Genomic DNA, 18,330 nt, shown 5'->3' with positions numbered 1-18,330 from the left:
CTGGAGGTTAACCGGCTATTTTTGAAAACGTACCTAATGATTAGTCTATCCTTGAAAATTCCCAAACCAAAGAGAAGGCAGTGAGAACATTCTGAAAGATAGAGAATATCTTAATTTGCAATTAGGTCCAAGGTATTGTTTGTTTACTTTAACAATTGTAGATTTCCCAGACATTCACCTAACATTTGATTATTTCTTTCCTCTCTCTGGGGGAAAAAAAAAAAGGTGGGGATAACAAATATTTTCCTGTCCATTGTTTTTTCTCTATAAAATCACATTAAGATATTTCTCCACCTTTCTCAAACATGAATTTCACATTATTGACACAAATGGTTTATGCCTGGCTTACCAAGTTTCTGTGCGACATCTTTGCCCGAAAACTGTTCCAGTTTACCTTTCCATAGTACTGTGAAATGTCTGCCCAACCCAGTGAATCTTCCTCAAAAGTAATAAAGAGCTATAAATAGATCTCATCATTGCTAGTCATTTCTGCCATAAAGAGGCTATAAAAAGGACCCGAACACCTCCCTACTTTACAGTAGACACTTTTGTTTGCAATCCCACAAGAGGTAGACATTCCAGAATGGCTTGGGAATGCAAATAAAAAAACAAATTCCACAATCAGAGGGTGGAACAGAATGTGGTAGTATCAGCACGCTACATGATATCAGAACTCTGCATAATATTGTTCTGAGGTGAAATAAAGAAATTTAACAATAATATATATCTAACCATGCAGTGTTCCCTACTCCCACCATTGTATTCTTATACCTGCCTTCCAGATATCATCACCAGAGATGATCTTCATCCTGAAGCTAGTACTCAACAACATCTTGCATTGTTTTCTTTTTTAACTTTTGAAAGTGGGCATATGATGTTTGTATTCTTTTGGAACTTATTAACACTCACTAGCATATTGCTAAGATCCATGCATATGGCTGGACACTACCCTGACTCATTTATTTTGACTGGATATTGTCGTTTACCCAATGTTCTAACTTATCCTTAAAATCCTGGATATTATTTTATGTGATAGGTTTGTAGTACTAATTATATTATTAAAAATAACTATTAAAAGCAGGTCATGAAAGAACAATGATAATACTTGAAAAAAAAGGATTATAAAAGTATCCAAGTTTGTTCACCTGATGTCAATTTTATAAAATAAATGAAAAAAAAAAAAAGACTTTCAGACTTCCAGAAAAATGATAGGAACAACTCCTACTACAAATTGCCAGAAATGCTGAATTTGAGCTTCCTAAGTTGAATTTGTAAGAAACAAGGAAAATCTGTTGATGCTACCAATGGAGAGGAAACTGAAAGGCAGAGCAATAAGGGTGCAAACTTATTTTTGCCCAGACTCTGGAAGAGCATCAGATTTGCACAGGGATCGAACACTAAGAAGCTTGGCATTCATGTCTGCACAGGAATGATAGGCAAATAGGCCTTGAGATTGTATGAGGCAAAGAGTTAAACTGACAAGTCTGTGCTGAGTCAGAACTCATGAAAGCTGGTGGTTTAATTGCAAGTAATATGCATATATTCTGTCCACAGCAAGAAAGCTTATCTCTCCCCAGACCTCTGGGGGGGAAAAAGTTCCTTGGAATAAATAAAAACACAACCCTGTGTTTGTTCTGGTGTGGTGTTCAAATTCACCCTATTTTCACACTGTCAGAATCCTGAAGAAAAGATTAATATAAAGTTTGATCCAGAACTCATGATAGTCATAGAGTGCAGAGCAGAAATAAAGGCAAACTGTTGTAGAGGAATATTTTACAAGCCAGTCAACAGACTTTCCATTCAAAACAAAAGCCCCTGTAAAAAGATAAGAGCACAAGGGGGGAAAAAATCACAAAACACAAACAGAAGTAACTTTCTAGGAAGTGATAAAATTATCTATAAGAGACAATAAAAGTTAGTATGCTTATATCGACTAGAGAAAAAAATTAAATATTACAAAACACAAGCAAAGCATAAAGCTGATTTTATTTACTGTTTCTTTTGGAAATAATAGTAAAAACCATGTAAAAAAGCATTTTATATAAGGATGAAGTTTATGTTAACTGTGGTTTATAATCTCACCATGAACTCTACTCTGCCTTACTAATTATAAACAAATACAATAAGAAATAATTCCCCAAATACAGTGACTTCTTTATTTTCCCTTTATGTCGGAGATTCCTTACAAGTTAATTTGCTACCATCTTACAGCTTTACTTGAAAGGAATCACAAACACTAACCAAAGATAACATATAATACAGGAAACCAATGAAAGTAATGACCTCTCTCTGTCTCTCTCTCTCTATCTCTAAAAGCTGGTTTATTTTTTTGCAAATAACAACAAGGTAGTACTCTGAATAAGGTTTGCTAAGAGAACAAGAAATGGTACTTGACTTATTAGTCAAATCTTCCCCTTTAATACACTCATATACTTTTGAAAATTTGGATAAAAGTTGGGACTGTACCACTTCATTGGCACAGTAGGATTCAAATGTTATTCCTTTATTATGTTTTTCTTCTTAGTTTTATGAGATCAATTTCCCATATGGCATTTGTAGTTCTTACAGGAAAGTTGTATTTTGGCTTTCTCTCTCATAAAAAAAAAATAAATACCAAAACAAAACAAACAAAAAAACATGTTCTTGAGTTCTTGGAATCTGATTGAACAGCATCTGTCTCAGAGGATGCCCGGAACGCCATTTTTATGTTATCTCTGGGATTTCTGCACACACAGACTCAAGCGAGAGATCAGACTTTAATTACTTTAACTTAGGAGGGCTTTCCAGTTGTGGGTGGGCATAGATACAATTTTGCTTTTGTCTTTTATCCCCCACACAGTTTCTTTGAGCCAAAGTAACAAAAAGAGTAATGATAATAGTTCCCACCCATGTTTTCATCATGATGTTAAAATTTGCTGCATTGTAAAAATGAAAATAAAGCTGTTTATGTTAAAAAACAACAGCATTGAAAATAGAAGCAATCTCACTTAGGTTCAAATAAATAATGAAAATAAAACTCCAAATCCCTCAGTCTTTATTTCTGCATTTGCTTGTTTTAGCCAAAGAAAAAAAAGAGAAAACTCAGAAAGAAAAGCTCTTATGTGGGTATGTGTGTCCAAAGTTGTCATTCTGGTGTTCAGAATCTCGTGAGAAATCTTGGTTTCCTTAGTGAGTGCAATTGTATGTCTGACAGGCTGCACTAATATAAGATGGTATGAATGTTGACAGACTATGAAGAAAGCAAAATGGCACTGAACCCAACATAAGAGAATCTGTTAAATCATAATCTGGAATTTCCTTCACTATGGTCTGGCAAATTTCCCATTATCAAATAGAATAAAAATAGTAGTACTACTGGGGATAATACAGTATTAACTTCTCCAAATCTTTTCCATGCCCCTTAAATTTCCAATACTATCTGTTTCTTACTTTTCAAATATGACCCTGTCTAATTAGTGTACTTAATCAAGGGTATTCAAGATTAAGTCACTAAATTTTTATCAAATAAATTAAAAGTTTCTATGTCTCTTTGTCCATTTTTTAATAAAAATATATTATACATCTATCATTATTTGCCTTTTATAAAGTATATTTCAAGTGAGCTTCGAAATAGCCCTAGAAGTTAAATGAGAAAGAAAACATTATGACTATTTGATGAAAACAATGTGACTATTTGATGAATAAGGAAACAGAAGTGCAAAAGAGTGAGTGACTTGGCTAAGTTACTGGTCTGGTAAGTGACCAAACAAGTCTCCAGTCACAGGCTTCTTTCTGCCTACCAGCATACACAATCTGAAGTCAGAATTTTGGGTTAAAATCCTATCTCTATGGAATGTTCCTGGGCAAGGAACCTTCCAGTTCCTTACTTACAAAATAAGAATAGAAGCTTCCTGTCTTTTAGATTTTCATGAGAATTAAAACATATATTAAACGCAAAGCATTTAGAATAGCACCTGTATTATCTTTAATAATGTTAGCAATTGTTATTATTTCTTGAGCAACGATGACACTTTTTTTATTCTCTTGTAACCCTAACTCCCCTACTTGTATTCCCTTTTCCATTCAGTCTATAAATGTCATCCCCTATTTAAACAGTCAATCATTCTTTTCTCTACCTTGGATCTTTTTCTGTCTACCAATATGGTCAGGATTTTTTTCTTATACTCAAGAAAACAATCCTTGTTACTGTCTCACTTTTTTCTTTCTTCTCCCTTTATTTTTTTTCAAAGAGCCACAAATCATTTAACTTTCAAGCTAGAAATGACCCTGCAGTTCATCATTCTTGTGTAACCTAACATTAGGCACACAGTGCTCAGAGAAGTTAGCACTTTGCACAGGGAAATAGGGCACCTTACCCGAAAGAGAAGATGAAACACTGCAACCCTGTCAGGTTCCCCAAAAGGAATACTACTCTTTCTCACTCCCACACTCTTCTGCCTCTATTTCCACATCCCAACTTACTCATCAATTTCCTGCCTTCTGGATTTTCTGCTCCACAACTTTTCTAAAACTGAAGACTTTGGCTCACTCTCTTTAATGTATATAAAACTCTCAATTTTCTTTTATATTTATGCCTTCCATAATATGCCACAATATTGTTTCCTATTTTAATTCTCATTTTAAAATACATTTCTTTTTCTCTTTAACTGTCTAAGAGAGATGCTCTATCAAATTCATTTTAGCCTTATTTTCTCACTACACTTCTACCTTTGGTGACTGAATTCTACCTTTGGTGCTATTCAATCACAACATCACTGTATATCATTTCCAAAATGGCTTCATCAATTTAATCTATATTTTTGAATCCCAATAATGGGGTCCACACACTTGGTATGAAATGAGAAAAAGAAGATCTGGTCATTTTGACACTTCAAAGAACTTACAGAGTGGTATGCTATTTAACAACTGACTCTACCTCCCATCCTCCCCAAAAAAATCCCCTCAGATTTATAGAGTTTACCAAATTCCATAGTGTAAATATTTTGAAAATACTTCTGTCATGGCTGATTTCAAGCTACCAACAAGACATCATTCAATGCAAAATTGGGAAGAGACAGAACAGTGGGGTCCCTTGAGCCAGAGCTGTCTCCAACATTCCAGTGAATCTATGAGTGTTAAACATAAAAACCCGAATAAATAAATACTTAAAACTACACAAATATTGTGCCCAACTTTGAATTCTCTCATAAGTAGTTACAAAGAGCCCAGGTTAATTTTTCATTATAGACCATAAATCCTCGTAGCACTTATATAATTGTATAAAAAAACAATTATAAAAAAACAACTAAATCAAAATATAAAACAGTTGTTACTACAACTATCTTTTGGAAATGAGTCACCTTTGGATCTGTGAATACCTTTTAAAAGAACAACAAATAAATTTGTGTTTTAGAGCAATGTAGGTTTATAACAAAATTGAGTACAAAGTACAGAGAGTTCCCATTTTAACCCCTGTATCAGCGCACACAAAAACTCCCTCACTTTCAATATCATGTGCCACAGTGGTATGTTGTCACAACTGATGCACCTACAATTACACATAATTATCACCTGAAGTCCATTGGTTACGATAGGCTTCACCCTTGGTGTTGTGCAATCCATGGGTTTGGACAAATGTGTAATTATAAGCATCCACCATTGTGGTGTCATACAGAATACTTTCTCTGCCCTAAAGCTCCTCTGTTCTCTGTCTATTCATCCCTCCCTCCCTCGTAACCTCTGGAAACCACTGATGATATTCCTGTACCTATAACTCTGCCCTTTCCAGGGCAAATTCCAAGTGTGTCATATAGTTGGATTTATACAGTGTGTAGCCTTTTCAGATCGGTGTCTATCACTTAGTAATATGAATTCCGGGTTTCTCCACATCTTTTCATGGCTTGATAGTTCTCTTCTTTTGGCACTAAGTCCATCGTCTGGATGTACCACAGTGTATTCATCAATTTTCCTCCTGAAGCACATCTTGGTACTTTATAGGTTTTTGGCAATTATGAATAAGCATCCATCTTAAGGTTTTTTCATTTCAGGTCTTTTAAGTAAATACCAAGGGGCATGATTGCTAAATTATATTATAAGAGTGTGTTTAGTTTTGTAAGAATCCACCAAACTATGTTCCAAAGTGATTGTACCATTTTACATCCCTACCAATGATGAATGAGAGTTCCAGATGCTCAACTTTAATGTGTCAGCATTTGATATTGACAGACTTTTGGATTTGGGCCATTCTAATAGCATACATTCTAATAGCAAACATCATCCATTCTAATGGGTGTACAATGGTTTGAATTTGTAACTTCTTAATGACACATGATGTTGAACATCTTTTCATATGCTTACTTGCTCTCTGCATATCTTCTTTGATGATGTGTCTATTCAGGTCTTTGTCCCGTTTTTAATTGAGTTGTTTGCATTCTGATTGTTGAATTTTAAGGGTCCTTTATACATATTGGATAATGGTCCTTTATCAGATGTGTTTTCAAATCAGAAAATCTTTGCAAATGACTTTTCTCCCAGTCAATGGTTTATCTCATTCTCTTGATATTATCTTTTGCAAAGCAGAAATTTTTAATTTTAATGAAATCCAGATTATCAATTCTTTCTTTCATGGATCATGTCTTTTGTGTTGTATCTAAAAAGTCATCATTATGCCCAAGGCCATCCTGGTTTGCTTCTAAGTTATCTACTGGGAGTTTTACAGTTTAGCATTTTACATTTATATCTGTAATCCATTCCAAGTTAATTTTCATAAAAGCTGGAGGTCTGTGTTTAGATTGAGTTTTCTTTTTCTTTTCTTTTTATTTTTTTTATGTAGATGTTCAGTTATTTCAGCACCATTTGTTGAAAGGAATATCTATTCTCCATTTTCAAAGGTCAATTAATTACATTTATATGAGTCTATTCCTGAGTTGTCTATTCTGTTTCATTTTGGATCAATTTATCCTTTCACCACTGTCCTGTTTACTGTAGCTTTATAGTAAGTTTTGACGTTGGGTAGCGTCAATCCTCTAACTTTGTTATTCTTCTTCCGTAATGTGTTGGCTATTCTAAGTCTTTACCTCTGCATATCAACTATAATATCACTTATTGCTATCCATAAAATCACTTGCTAAGATTTTGATTGGGATTGCATTGAATCTATAAATCAAGTTGGTAAGGACTAAATCAACAATATGGAGTCTTCTGGCCAAAACATTTTATTTGTAGTTTTTAGTTCAAATAATTATAAGAACAAAATTCCTAAAATTAATCTATAAATTTGTCACCCAGAATACTGTAATAGATAAATTTTTAAAATGTATTAGCGGCAAATTATATGTCTAATAGGTTAGAATGTATAAATTAAGACATATAATTGTATTTAAATGTCTTGTTTTATTTTAATCTCAGTTATATATTATCTGTTGTACATGATTTCCCAATGCATGTTCTAAGGAACATAACTTTCCCGAGATATGCCATAAAAATTTTGTCCATGACACTGAGTTTGAGAACTATAAACTAGTATTCCCAACTTTTTCAGCGATTCATATGCTTGTTAGCCTACTAAATACCCTGAGAATTTGAGCAGATTAAAAAAAATTGATAATTACTGATTCCATACTCCGCTATATGTCTGTTTATCTGTCTGTCTATCTACACTACATTTTGGTTTAGTTCTAAATGGATCAGTGTTACTGAATTCTGGTCAAATTTTAACATAACTTTCACCAAAAGTATGTTTATTATATATTAACTAGGTAAACATACATAATGTTGTATAAATTTGAGGGAATTCAGTCCCTGTGAATGGAACCATTCAATGAAAGTTGGTTAAAACTCAAGTAGTTGTAGTAACAGCAAAAATAATGATAACTGCTAAAATTTACTTTGCATTTACATATCTCTGGCATTTTCAGGATTCAGTTATCCCCCAAACCTTTAAAGTGAGTACTATTGTTAGCACGTTACTTGTGAGGAAACTGAGGCCCACAGAGTGAAGTAATTTTCTTAAGGTGTGCAATCCATAAGAGCAAATGGTGATTTCTATGAGGTTTATCTAGTGCTAGAATCCATGTTTCTAACTACTATTTTAAACTTCCTTTCTAAAATAGAAATTCACCAAGATGACATGTGATTGTTGTCGGTTGTATGGTACATCCCCCAAAGATATGTTCAAGTTCAGTCCCCTGATATCTGTGAATCTGACTTTTTTGTGGGTAAAATAGTCTTTCATATATAGTCAAGTTAAGATGACGTCATATTGGAGTAGAGTGGGCCTTTATTCCAATCTGGTATCCTTATAAGAAGAGGACAGACACAGAGAAGAGAAAGAACACGTATAATGACCAAGGCAAAGATTGTAATAAAGCATCTAGAAGCTAAGGAAGACCAAGATCTGCTGGAGTCTGCAGAAGCTAAAAGAAAATCATAGAAAAAATGATCCCCCAAAGCATTCAGAGGGAACATGGCTCTAGTGACACCTTGATTTTGAACTTGTAGCCTTTAGACTATGAGAAAACATATTGTTTCTTTAAGCCACCCAGCCTTTGCTACTTTGTTATAAGAGTCTTAGAAAAGTTACAGATAATAATTAAATTCAGTGTTTGAAGCTAATAGAATATATATATTTCTTAAATTTGCAGAAATGTTTACAGGTTATTAGCAGACATTTGCTATATGTAAAATATGTCTTATCCCCAAGATTGCAATATACTCGTAAATCCCAGGACTTATTCTCTACAATTTATCCTTCACTTACCAACGGAATTACTTAGAGAATGATTTTAAATTGTTAAGACAGAAAATGTAATTTTATGTAGTTAATTTTTATGTCTTTCATCGTTTTTGTTTAATCATTGAATTCATTCTATCTCTCTCTCAAAATTATACCTTCTTACAAATACACTGGTTTTGTGTATCATATATAATAATCATGTATAACATTAAGTCATTACCACCAGAATAGTTGTATTCCAGTAAAAGTAAAAGATGAAAACAAATTAGAGACAATGTTCATCTCAAGAAGTTGATCGCCTACGTCACTTAATGTTGGAATAAAAAAGCCAATATAGATAATATTGTTTTTAAATGCACAGATATTTCATCTCAATTTTTATGATTTTCAAAACATTATTATAGTTTATTGCTGTTGAAATGGAAATAATTTTTGCTAAAATAAGTAATTACTAGAATTTTATCATGAAAACGCTGAGCTTTTAAAAAAAATGATCATTCACTTATACAGGAAAAAAATATCAAGCTATTAGAAATACACATAGTTTTAAAGAAAATTAGCAGGTAAAAATTTATATTAATTTTTCCAAGAAAAAGTTTCTCATATAAATGTTTATATACTCTTAAAACCTAAATAAAACTATGAGGGCATGTAAGATGTGCATTTTGATGTTATGAAAAAATTGTTGTCTATTCTCAAAGCCATATGAATATAAAGATGGAAATAAATTGTGATAATTTTAATGATTTGGGAGAGTCCAACTGTCATCCAGAAATAATTCTGCACCAGTCTTAATAGACTAGATAGACTATGTTGCAGTAACAATTAAAAAGTGAAATCTGCTTGATTAAACATGAAATGAGTTTCCTTTTTGCCTACATCACAGTCAGACATGTTAGATAGGTCTTCTTGGAGGTTCTTTTTCAGGCAGTGACTTTCAATTTGTAATATTTCCACCTTTAAAAATGGCCTTCAAAAATCATCTTACAAAGGACAATTGTATCTGGACTTCCATGGCCAGACTTGGGAAATAGCTTCAGCCCACTTCCCAGTTACATGGCCCCAATCTCACTAAAAAGTAGCCAGATAATGTAGTCTTCCTGTGTACTCAGAAAATAAATCAGGATCTGGTGAGCACAAAACAATTTATCTGTCATTGCCTTAACTTGAAAGCTACAGATTTGGGGAACCATTGATAATCACATTGCTTTTCCACTCCAAAAAGGCAAGTCTCTTTGCTATAAAATGAGAGAAGGAGAGGTACAGGTTTCACTTACATTTTCTTCCACCCCAAAATTCTTATATTCAATGACAATAAGCTCTAATGTATTTTTCTGTACTCAGAGTTCCTATTGAATATGTAGTCACATATATTTATTCAGTAAATAATTAAGGAAATACTATGCATAGTACATAGCAAAAATATACATAAGAAAGAATCCTGCCTTCAAGGATTTCACAGTATAATAAAATTTAAAAAAGGATTTTTTTATAATGTAAGCCAGAAAGATGTAAGTAACAAAATACAGATATAAAAAACATTGCAACACTAAGAAAAGAGCAATTAATTTCCAATTCAGTGATTTACTAAAATTATGGTGGGTAAGACGGTTAATTTTAAGTGTCAATTTGAGTGGATCATGGGATGCCCAGATACTTTAAGTATTATTCTTGGGTGTATCTGAGAGGACATTTTTCTACATGAGATTAGCATTTGAATAGGTAGACTCAGTAAAGCAGATTGCCCTCCCCAACTTGGGTGGGCATCATCCAATGCACTGAGATCTTGAGTAGACTGATGAGGTAGAAAAGGGAAGAATTTGCTCTTTCTGCCTGACTGATGAGCTGAAACATTGGTCTTCTCTTGCCCTTAGGCTGGGACTTACACCATTGGTGCGCCTGGTTCTCAGGCCTTCTGATTCAGACTATAACTATACCTCTAGTGTACCAGCAACAGATAATGGGACTTTGCAGCCTCCATAAACGAGTGAGCCAATTTCTTACAATGAATTGATATATAAAGATAAATAGATAGACAGACAGGTAGATAGATAGGGCTATTGATCTCTGGAGAATTCTAGAGATCAGCTTGCTTCCTTCAGCTTGCATTGTTTAAAATTTTTTTTTCAAAATGTGATCTCACACATTTTACAAATAAAATCTGCTGTAGGTTAGTTCTTTATGCTATATTTCAAAATCTTTAAGCTATGCCATGTTTAGTAAATTTAAAAATTTATTTATAGTTTGTTTCATAATATAAACAATTCAAGAAGCATTATGATTGTTAAAAATATGTAAGCTTAGTGACTTATGCTGTAGCTTTATCCCATAATCTGGTGAAATAAGAATATTTTGAAGAGTTTATCAGACACATTTAAGTGATTTTTGGCCTTTGCTTGGATAATTATATGATGAAAATCCAATTTTAATCAAGTATGTAGACTCAATAGAACACAATTCCATTGTTGTTGTTTTTTGTTTTTTTCCAGTTGTGGAAATAATTCTAGTTTATTCATTTAGCAGACATTTGTCGGATGCTTACTAAGAGCCAGTCGGTACATTACAAATACTCATTTTTTAGGTAGGCACTGTTATTACTGTCACTTTATAATGAGAAAGAGAGCCTCAGTAACTTGCCCATGGTCACAAACATAATAAGTGTTGAAGCTGAGATTAAAATCCAGGCCACCTGGCTAAAAAACATCTTGTTCTTAAACACCATACAAAGTCATAAGAGATATTTGGCAATGCCACCATCTCTAAATACATATGGATATAATTACTGGCTCTTATGGTTAATAGGCATCCAGGTTAAATACATGTAATAGATCCAGTATCCATTTCTCTGGCACACAAAGTTCTCCAAAAGAAAAATAGCCATAGAGAGACACTCAACTCCTGGTAACGCCTTGTCATTTCAGGTGGTTGTTTCTGTGCTTTCTAACACCTCTCTGTTAAAAAACAAAGTTAGTAAAATTTGCCTACCAAAGAGTTTATTTATAAAAGTGGATAAATTTAGTGTAGTTATTTCCATGTCCCTTTAGAACAAAAATGAGTTCTAAGAGTTTGACTACTCTTATAACCACATTTAAGGAAAGATAAACATTAATTTATAAGTAATTCATTCTACTAATATTTTAGAGGAAAGAAAATGGTTTATATTTTCATATGTTCTAGAACTGAAATAAGCATCTGGCCATGGGAAAGCCACCGTACTCTGGTTTGGAAAAAAAGGGAATGTGTTCGGTAATAATTTCTTTAAAAGAATCACTAAAGAGACAGTGATGATTTAGAAACTATCCTCTGAGGAAATTTATCATGATCTTTGCAGGAGACAAAACAGCTTTTAATTCTGTATGCAAATTCTTGTCAGTGAGTACAATGTATAATCATGCTAAGAAATTTGTTTTATTATCATTATTATTATTATTAGTAGTAGTAGTAGTAGTAGTAGTAGTATTTACATCAGTAAAGAAATTCTTGGTTTTTGTTTTTCTTCGGATCCAGGCAGTGGCATAATTGGTAAACATTGATTTACTTACCTTGAATATTATGGGTACAAAAATGTTGTCACTGACACAATTAAAACACATTTCCTTTAGTTACTTGGTTTGTTACAGGACAGGCCCCCTTCTGTGTTCACTTTCTAATTGACATAAGGCACTCCCCTGACAGTTGACTGAAGCCACTCAGGTCCGATCCACTTAAAAGGACACATTTTTCTAACCTTTTAAAAACATATTTCAGCTATCATCTAATTCATATATTACCATTTGATAAGAAAACCTGTTGAAATTTCTTTGATGCATCCAGTCTCAAGACCATTGATCAATTTTTTTTTTTTTTTTTAAGTACTACAGGAGGCTCCTTGGCACATAAAAATACAACCTGGTTGGATGTTTGTAATAACAACTTTTCTACCAAAACATTAATAAATGACCTCTAGCTTCTTTCACCACAATAAATTAGTGCCCTTCTAAACATCAGGACCACATCTAATTTTCACTACAGTGCACTTTCTTAAATGTTCAGAATGTCCAGATGATTTGAGACCAAGTGCCATGCAAACATTGTAGTCACTAAGCTCTAACTATTTCCATGTACAAATGCTCTATTAACAATATAGTTATTTTTCCACACATGTTCCTTCTACAAAAACACCCTCAAATATGCCAATACCACATAGAATTCTGCAGATTTAGTATGACGTAAACATTATATTGTTAATAATTAGCAGCTAAATGACATAGCAATTGCAGCTTACTGGTATAAAACCATAGCATTGTTATCCCATCATCTGTGAGTCAGAAATATACGACACAACACAAGCAAGCAAACCGTTCCTGGTCACAGAACGACCTCACAAAGATGTGCTAGGCTGTGCATTACACACAGGCCACAAACCATCTCACTGCAGGCATTTCAGCTTGCAGCCAGTGATCTGTACGTGAAATAACTGTGCATTGGTGAATTTAGCATTCTGCATGTTGCGGCCTTTTTTTTTTTTTCAAGAGTCTGTGAGTTTATATTCTGAGGTCGTTTTCAGCCAGGTTTTAACTAAGACTATTTTACAGTTTAGGTAGATGTTAAGCCTCTTCAAAGAAATTCAGATTCTGTTTCTGCCAGATGCACCTCAAAACAAGAGAATACACCATGGATCTCTTTTTTCTATTGTTTTGTCTTAGGTAATTCAAACCCAATATATCTGCCTTCAGTTTTAAGGGACACATTTTTCCCCTTACTTCAGAGCCCAGGCCTACATGGGCAAGCTTTCTTGTTGCCTTCCTGGGCCAGTACATGAAAGCTGTCTTTGATTTTTTTTTTTTTTTTATAATTGTGAAAGTCCCCTTGTTATAAGGGATTTCAACTCCCTGACTTTCTTGCTCCCCGAATTTTATTTCCTGTTTCCATGTAGCTGTAACCCTCTTCTTTCCAGAGAAATAAAGAAGCTCCCAGCACAATTGGCAGCTTTGAGTAGTCGTTTTACTTTTGGCCCCAGGAAATTTCTCTTAATTTCTTTAGAGGTCAATTTTCTACTTGGAAGACTTATTTGCTACATTTTATCACACATTTCAAGGTGTTTTTGGTAGGAAATTCTTTGGGATATTCACTTTCCTTGTAGATGAAAATGGAAATAAATTAGAAATTGTGGAAATTCTAATCCTGCTAATGTGGGAACTCCTGGGCTGAGTAACAACAGGAGGCAGTGTCAATTTGTTCTTTGATGACTTAATTTGTGTTTTCTATAATTTATATTGTGAACACATGTGTGGGTCTCACAACCCCAGAAGGAGTATCTTTCATACTAGTACTTTCGTGGGTGATCTGCACCTTAGGTAAGAATAACTCTACCAGGTGGCAAGCTTTTAGAGAGTCGAGCAATTAGGTCATGCTATGAACCCAGGCCCTGTCATATAGTTTCATGCAACATTTGCATTTAATTGGAAAAATATGGCTCATGTAGCAGGAATATAGTGGACCTTGCAAGGCACATAGAATACTTAGTAGATATAGAAGAGAGTAGAAAGGACACATGACATTGAGAGCAAAGCCCAGAAGCCAGAAAGCACATGTTCTGGAACTTGGACACCAAGATGTATTAGATGAACAGAGGTATTAGATGAATAGATGGCACTAGTTAATGACACAATCACCAAGAGAGAATTTCCTTGAGAGTCGTGGTGGTTAGGAATCATGTTTTTATAAAACAAATCATAATACTTTGTAGAGTGACAATGGAATGCTATACTTCACTTCTTTTTAAAACATTCCCTGAAAATTTGGGGCCCAGTTTTATCAAAGTGAAAGCATGTCCCCCCAAATCCTGCTTGGAATATGCATTTTCCAACAAACAAGATCACCATCATGATGCCGTTCATTATCATAATCTTAGATTGTCTTAGAAACATATGGCCCAAGAAGATAATAATTCCAGAGAGAAGAACTGAAGATAAACTAGCCAATTGACAAGAACAAATCTGAATTTGAAATGATACCTATAAAATTTCATCTCACTAAAATATTTTGACATATATTTTCAAACTAGTTTATCTTGAAAGATATAGCAGGAAATTGTATACATTTTGAGTTTATTCGTTATTCTAGATTTATTAGTTATTCTAACCCCATTTATGTAAGAATTTATCATTAACCTATAATCTTATATCTTGAATTCTAGACTTTCCAGTATGTTTCATTCCTCTAACTATGTATCTATTATTTACTAGGATTATACATCTTTTAATATTATAGCTTATAACATTTTTATGTTTGTTAAAACAAATTGATATTTATCTTAGTCTACTTGGACTGCCACAAGAAAACACTGTGTACTGTGTTGCTTAAACAATAGATTTTTTTCCCCAAAGTTCTAGAGTCGAGGAAGTCTTAAATCAGAAAATTCAGCAGGTTTTGATTTCTGGTGAGACCCCCTCTTCCTGGCTTGCAGATGGCTGCATTCTTGCTGTGTCTTTATGTGGTGGAGAAAGAGCAGGTTCTCTGATGTCTCTTCTTATAAGGAAACTAATCACATCAACCAGGGCCTCATCCTCATGATCTCATCTAATCCTAATTACCTGTAAAGGAGCCCATCTCCAAATAGCATTACACTGGGGTGTAGGGCTTTCACATAGGAGTTTGGTGGGACACAAACACTCAGTCCATAACTTTATTCATGTTTTATTTTGTAAAATATATCTTTTTCTTGTTTATTCATTCTTACAGATGAGATTTAGATTCATTCATCTACTTCTAACTTAACTAGTATTGCTATATTGAATTTATCATTTATGTGAGCTTCAGTCTTTCCTGGAACAAAGTGTAGTATAAACAAAAAATGATATTGTACTTGGGAATTATGTCCTTATTTTATTTTTCTGAATAAAACATTATTGGTACTTTCCACCCAAATTCTGGTTGAAAGTATCTTTAGAGGAAAGGTATTTGAATTTATCAACAATGTTTTAGTCAAAAGTTAAGCCCACCTGTCTTACAGTGGGTAATGTATAGCCTTTTACTTAGTCCCAAGAAATCAAGTATTCATTCCTGAATGAGTCCTTCTAGCCCCATAGAGAAAGAAACGTAAATGCTTTTAAGGCTGAAGAACAATGATCTTTTGTTCTATATCTATCTGAATATAGGAGTTCACAAACAAAATGAACATGGAAATGATTGGTTATGAAAGTGCAAATGCAGAGAACATCTACTGAAACTCATAATGTAACTTAGAGTGCACTTGGGGTGTATTATTGAAAGCTTGTTTCAAGACAGCAGGTTCGTTAGCTTATGACATCCTCTGAGTCATGCTTGAAACCACTCAAGTCACTTCATTAAATTTCTCTCCACAAAGATTTTTGGCCCGGTTTATTATGTTTTTCCAGACATAATGAGCCTATAGTGGGGATTGAAACACTGAGTCATGGGCACGGTTAAGGATTTTAGCTCACCAAGATCACATATGAAAGTCTTCACCATGTAGGAGTATGCATAGACTCTAAACAGTGTTTGTGGTTTTAAATCATTTTTATTAGAAGTCATAGTCTGATTCATAGGATCCGCTGTTGGAATTCTTACTGCTCTTAAGTAGCAAGAAAGCACAAAATCATAACATAAAGGAAATTTGGCACTATCTATAAAGTGGTATGTCTCTTCTTGTGTCTCTCCTAGTAAGATCATGTACACAATTGCATTGATGTAAGGGTTAAACAAACCAAGTCAAATATATTTTTGCTTTGATTATTTACAAAATATTTATAAGGTACAAGTTCTTGCTTCTATATATCATATTTATGAACATCTATGGCTGATCTCTCAGACTCTTCTCTAGTAAAAATATTAAACTATTTCTTAATATGTAGGATGTAAAGCTGAAAGCAACAAAGGAACAGACAAACAAATAAAGAAACAAAAACTCATAGACACAGACAACAGTTTAATGGTTACCAGAGGGTAAGGGGGGAGGGAGGATAATAGAAGAGGGTAAAGGGGGTCAAATATGTGGTGATGGAAGGAGAACTGACTCTGGGTGGTGAGCACACAATGTGAGATATAGATGATGTATTATAGAACTGTACACTTAAAACCTATGTAATTTTAGTAACCATTTTAATTTAAAAAATATATTTCCATGGAGGGAGAGAACAACCAGAGGAGCAGAGAAATAGATTTAAGAGAATCAAAGAGTAACCTCCTAAAATTTTGGAACATACGTTTGTTTGTTTATGGAAGAGTGTGTAACAACAGAATGATTCTTCCAACAACTTCTTAAATACAGCTTTCGTTTTCAAGCACTCTTAACCTAAGTTCGTATTTGTGAGATGATCAGATTCACAAATCACAGAGATCAATTTTTATATAATGACAATTTTATCACTGTATGTTACATTTACAATGTTTTTGAACCCAATATGTTACTCTCTGAATTAGGTACATACTGAGGGCACTGAATTTTAACCATTCACAGTTTTCCCTTGTTTTTATTTCCCAAGAATATGCTTTCTAAGGGATAGGGCATTACAAACAGTGCGTCATCCTTACCAGAACATTGACTGTCACCTGAGCAGTACCACTTCTCTGTCGGAGGGGGTCAGGAACAGCGTCATTGTCCAAGTCTGTTATTCTCACAGCTATCTTGTACTGTGACTCAGTTTCCCTATCTAGTGAATCCAACAGCTTTATCATTCCTGACACAAAAATGAAAGGTGAACTGTCATCCTGGGATAACAAAATATCTTTAATTTACGTTAAATTATAAACAATGTAAATGAAATCATCACTGTAATCACAAATGGAATATAACTAATACAAATCAACTTTGGTAGTACATTCATACTTCCAACATGTAATTTGTCAGCAAAATCATGGCAGATGTCTTAGGTATATGGAAGAAATACATCTTCATAGGCTTTCTGAATATCTCTTTGGCAAAGATCAAAGCTTTTCCTGCAGTAACTAAGAATTTATGGACACAGCTAATAAACCAATGTGAACATTGCATAGTTTAAGAGAAAGTTGTTTTTAAAGATTTTCCAATAACCAGTTTCTCGATAAAATGAATTCCAAATAGGCATATATAAGCTCATTATTTTTATTACCACTTGATATCAGCATTTTTACAGTACCTGTGTCTGGTTCAATGTAAAATTTGGGAGGTGATCCCAAGTTGCCTCCAACAATGGTATATTTTATATTATCAAATGGCCAGTCTGCATCTGTAAATGTAATTTTTCCAACTAGTGTATCAACTGGAGTATTTTCAAATATATTGAAAGTAAATGCTGATGTAGCTCCAACTGGATTCAATTCATTTATGCGACTCACCCTTATGATGATTGTAATAACTGCTATGGAGAAAAAAGTGCATACGTATGTAGCTGAGATGATCAGGTGTCTTCTACAATTCTTACATTTCCTTTTCAGTTAACAGCAATATTTTATATTAAATTCTAAGTGTGTAGATTATACAAATATATATTGTGAAGTTCTGTTATTAAACTATTACCTTTTCAATTATAGAGTATTTGAAAATGAGTTTAGGATTAAAGCACTCTATTAACTGATTTTGAATACTTGTCAAAACAACTGCCTTTTATAATGTGTTTATATATAAATGTTACTAT

At 33.6% G+C, this 18,330-nt stretch overlaps 1 protein-coding gene across 1 annotated transcript in view; it reads right to left on the bottom strand.

Moving 5' to 3' along the window:
• LOC308510431 (cadherin-related family member 4-like) overlaps positions 1-18,330 on the bottom strand; it is a gene marked incomplete at both ends in the record, with an annotated part of 118,807 nt that overhangs the window by 25,649 nt on the left and 74,828 nt on the right. The window contains 2 exons of the mRNA XM_081079717.1: positions 17,249-17,394; positions 17,833-18,054. Coding sequence (XP_080935843.1) covers positions 17,249-17,394; positions 17,833-18,054 — 368 coding nt within the window. The remainder of the gene's footprint in view (positions 1-17,248; positions 17,395-17,832; positions 18,055-18,330) is intronic.

The sequence above is a fragment of the Rhinolophus hipposideros genome, assembly GCF_964194185.1.
Source record: "Rhinolophus hipposideros genome assembly, chromosome: 18".
In the NCBI taxonomy this organism is placed as follows: Eukaryota; Metazoa; Chordata; class Mammalia; order Chiroptera; family Rhinolophidae; genus Rhinolophus; species Rhinolophus hipposideros.
The sequence above is the reverse complement of the archived record's forward strand: the minus strand, read 5'-3'. Positions and strand labels throughout refer to the sequence as shown.